Consider the following 4,195-nt stretch of genomic DNA (forward strand, 5'->3'; position numbering starts at 1 on the left):
CAAAATCCAATACGTATTATGAAAATTTGCCTCGGAACTTTAGAACTCTCCTTGACTACCCACAAAAGAATGAAAGGGGCCGCAGAGAAGCCGGGGCATGAATTTTACCAGCCCACAAATATGAAAATCTATTTTGATTTATTTTAATATGCTAATCTCTGCTAATGATTTACTTGAAAAATAATCTGATGAATGTATCTGATATAAGTAAATTTGAACTAAATGTGCATTTTATTTCATATGCTTTCGTGTATGAATATTACTTGTCATTAAGTGAGATGTCATGAATTATACATTTGAATGTTACAACACACCATTAAGATGATGTTCTGATTTCTAAGTAGACATTAATTGATTATACTGGCCTAGCCTTATGGAATTAGACTCAGCAGCTGATGATAAGTACCTCAAAGGTTGGTGTAACTACTTCATCACAATCTATAAAATCATGAACATGATGCAGCTTGATATAACGCTGGGTGATTTTAACAGTTTATACACGAATAAAAAGAGAAGCTAAGCAGGCTAAAATAAATCCTTCTATGGGAAATAATATTACTTTATCCTGTAATTAACCAAAAACCCATCATTCATCAAGGAAGATAAGAATCCAAGCAAAGAGCTAGAATAAGGAACTTCCAAGACCTGGGAGAGAATGTTAACCATCTCTCCAAATAATACCACAACAATTAAAGAACTCTTCATGATATCAAAAGGAATAATAAATGCGAAGAATAGGTGACAGAGACGCGATAATTTTGTACCCCAAGCTGTATACGACGGAATTGTCATTAAGGCCATCAGGCCATGCATGTAGAGAAGTTAGGTTGCACATATGGGCGACATATTTTAGTTAGGTGTAGTGGGCTACCTCCCCCATGTTATTGTAATGAGCACCAACAAAACAAACAAGAAGCCGCTCCAAAAGGGGGAGATCAAACATGATTCAGAGACTGCATGAGGCCATAATTCATTGTCATTCTCTTCAAATGTAGGAAAAGGCATTCTGTAACAAGAGAATTCAGGCATAATGGGCTCCTCCACTTCGCCGCGTCGTATTTTAAGCATAATTAGCTCCTCATCTACTGGACCTGAGACGTCTACCCATTTAACTTGCCCGTCATACTTAGTGAAGCTATTGGGCATTTCGGGGTGGGTGAGCCTTAAACGTTCGTTCTCGTCCAAGACAGTGATGTTGTCAAATTGTTGGATTTTAGACCACTCATGAACATTGTTGACGCATATCTTCCTCACCAATTCCTCTTTGCAACTTATTTGCAGGTAAGTGACTTTTATGTTGCCGTCAAACCACATTGGAAGTGAGTCGGCATTGAAGTCTTTCCAGTCGATATTTTGCAATGTATGTGTGAGCTCCACCAAGTTAATCCCCGGACAGTCCTCTATCTTTAGTCGTTGAAGCGCCGGAACTCCCGAGATCTTCTCCAGGTAAGGGATGTTTCCAATTTCAATGATTTCTAGAAAACGGAGGTAGTGCAGCTTTTTTAGGAGGAGTTGGGGAGTCTTACATATTCTTATTCTCTTCAAATAGCTAGCTGCATGAAACAGGACTTGTTCGGGAATTGACTTGAGCTTTGGGCATGCATAAATTTGCAAAACCTCCAAACAAGGCATCACACGTATATCTTTACCCAAACTACTCCACTCCTCCCAGCTATCCATATTTTCAAAGCTCAATAGCTTCATACTTCGAAATAAGACAGAGTTTTGATATGCTCCATTTTCTATGTTGTTGTTTGTGTAGAATTCTGGGCCAATGCTTTTTACTGATGATGCACCTTCAATATAAAATGCTTCCAAGAAAGGCAGCAATCCTAATCCGTCAAGTTTCTTGCAATTGCTACAACCAGTTATTTTCAAAAATCGAATGTTAAATAGTCGAGATCCCAGCCAACTTGGTAGCTTGCATCCAAAATAGTTGCTAATTTTAAGAATTTTTAGTTGGACTGGAGGGCGGAGATCCTCAAAGACCTCCTCAATTCTGTCGGAATCATCTGTAGAAACTTCATTAGAATCTCTCTCCGAGCAACTCAGTGCGAGTTCTTTGAGGTGTAGTTTGTCTTTGAGAGAAGCACTTTTTGCTTGAGAGCTGTCCAACACCCTTTCCAGCTTGTACAAATTTAATCGCCTGGTAGCCAATCAAGAAGATACGTTAGTTCTTAAATTCAATTGAATAAGAGATTACCATAATATAGATTGCAAGTTTGAAGTGTAAGTATTTTGTATATGTCCGACATAATATGCTTGATCATTATAAAATGTTGGTGCATCATAGATAAGATTGTTAGTTTTTTTTTTCGAATTAAATAGGTTTTTTTTATGTATACGTTGATAATTAGCACACAAAACAAGAGTAAATTTTATTAAAACGCAATGCAAACCTTAGCTCCGTGAGTGTCTCCAACTCCTTAACAGTAGAGGATTTCCGTGCAATATCCTTGTCTAGAGGCACAATGAATTCAAGAAGTTGTAGTTTGTTCAAATTTCCCACTCCCGGAGGTAGATGATCAAATGTAGAACCTTTAGTTGTAAGAGAACACAAATGATGCAACTTCATAATGCATGATGGAAGATTACTGAGGTTTTTACACTCAGAAACATCAAGAATCCTTAGAGCATTGAGGTTATGGATTGTTATGGGCAACTCCTTTATAGGAGTCTGTGATAGGTTTAGGTACCTTAGCAGCTTGAGGGAACCTAGGGATGCAGGCAATTCTGTAACTTTAGTTCCTTGGAGCCATAGTGTCCGAAGATGACGAAGATGATTGAAGAGGTCATTATCAATATTACCAATGGTTTTATTGAAGATCAAAAGGGTCCTCAACGACACCTGTTCTTGCAGACATTTTTTTTGGATGTTAGTCGTTTCATTATGGCCGCCTATAAAAGAAAGACGTCGTAGCTTCTTTATCTTTCCATCGAATTCAGAATTTAAAATCTCTTTTTCTTCTGTAGCGACAAGATTCTCGTTTCTAGTTAAAAACTGTGAGAGTGAGAAGACAAGGTCATGCATTTTAAAATAGGCTGCTTCTATGTATACTCGATCTAGTATCACGAGGTTCCTCTGTACTAGTATTCTGAAGTACCTTTCTGCAACATCGTGCGATGATTTTTTCTTTTCATCATTGATGAGCCCCTCCTGGATCCAAAGGTTTTTTGCATTCATAATCTTAAAATATCTGCCTTTAGGAAACAATGAACAATACAAGAAACATCGCTTGATATTTGTAGCCAGGTCTTGGTAACTAACGTATAAAACAGAGTGAATTTCTTTAGGAAGCCCTTTTACCTCCCACGTACTGTCATTGAGAACATACTCCCATGATTCTCTTGTTTTGGTCCGGGCGGACAACATCCCTCCTAGGGCATTGATCGCTAGTGGTAGTCCATCACATTTTTTGACAAGTTCTATGCCGATATCTTTGAGGTTCCATTTGTCATCCTTCGCTTCCTGCTGCTGCCAAGCAGGAAAAGCTGACTTGCAGAGCAGTGACCACCCATCTTCTAGAGGCAATGGCTGCACGCGTTGGGAGTGGACTGCCATCATCTGAGCTGCAACCTCTTCGTTTCTTGTGGTGACAAGCACCCTGCTTCCTTCTGCAACGCCCCTCTTTAGCAAGATTCTCAACATGTCATTCCATACTCTCTTAGTCTCCCACACATCATCCAACACCATAAATACCCTTTTGTCTTTCACGATATCGATAACCTTCTTACTGAGCGAGTCAAAATTGTAACAACGCTCACCATCTCCGCCAGCAGATGTTATGATGTTTCTCAATATATCATTTTCATTGTAATTCTGGGATACAGAGACCCACACATTTACCTGAAAGCGGCTTGCGATTATGTGATCATCAAATACTAATTTGGCCAGGGTGGTTTTGCCAATCCCTCCCATTCCAACGATGGCATATACAAGAGGGTTGTCGCGGTCATCCTCTTTGGTCAACAACTCGATCAAGCGCCAAGCATCATCTTGTATTTTATTGCCCACTATATCTGAACGGACCACTACAGCAGTAGTCCTGTTATTCGATCTTATTTGGCTCTCCACTGGACCAGTAGGTGCAAAGTTAATCATAAGCGATAATTCGGGTATTTGCCCTTTGATTTCGTCATTTAACTGTTTATTAAGCCGTCGGAGCTCGACACCAATCCGATGATTGGATGCAAC

General features: G+C 39.4%; 1 protein-coding gene across 1 annotated transcript; it reads right to left on the reverse strand.

The window, feature by feature from the left end:
- Positions 1-689: 689 nt before the first annotated feature.
- Positions 690-4,165, reverse strand: LOC114579102 (putative disease resistance RPP13-like protein 1). The gene is made up of 2 exons (XM_028692798.1): positions 2,400-4,165; positions 690-2,146 (listed from the first exon to the last, which is right to left on the reverse strand). Exons 1-2 carry the CDS (start codon positions 4,100-4,102, stop codon positions 868-870), a joined length of 2,982 nt encoding a protein of 993 aa, XP_028548631.1. The 5' UTR covers positions 4,103-4,165; the 3' UTR covers positions 690-867.
- Between the last annotated feature and the right edge of the window lie 30 nt (positions 4,166-4,195).

Source organism: Dendrobium catenatum, unplaced genomic scaffold (assembly GCF_001605985.2).
Source record: "Dendrobium catenatum unplaced genomic scaffold, ASM160598v2 original_scaffold_280350, whole genome shotgun sequence".
In the NCBI taxonomy this organism is placed as follows: domain Eukaryota; kingdom Viridiplantae; phylum Streptophyta; class Magnoliopsida; order Asparagales; family Orchidaceae; genus Dendrobium; species Dendrobium catenatum.

Bases quoted from the DNA above. Each gene is read 5' to 3' on its own strand.
- LOC114579102 (XM_028692798.1), bottom strand. From the start codon at position 4,102: ATGATTAACTTTGCACCTACTGGTCCAGTGGAGAGCCAAATAAGATCG. The intron at 2,147-2,399 runs GTTTGCATTGCG...ATTGGCTACCAG, and splicing joins GAGACACTCACGGAGCTAAG to GCGATTAAATTTGTACAAGC.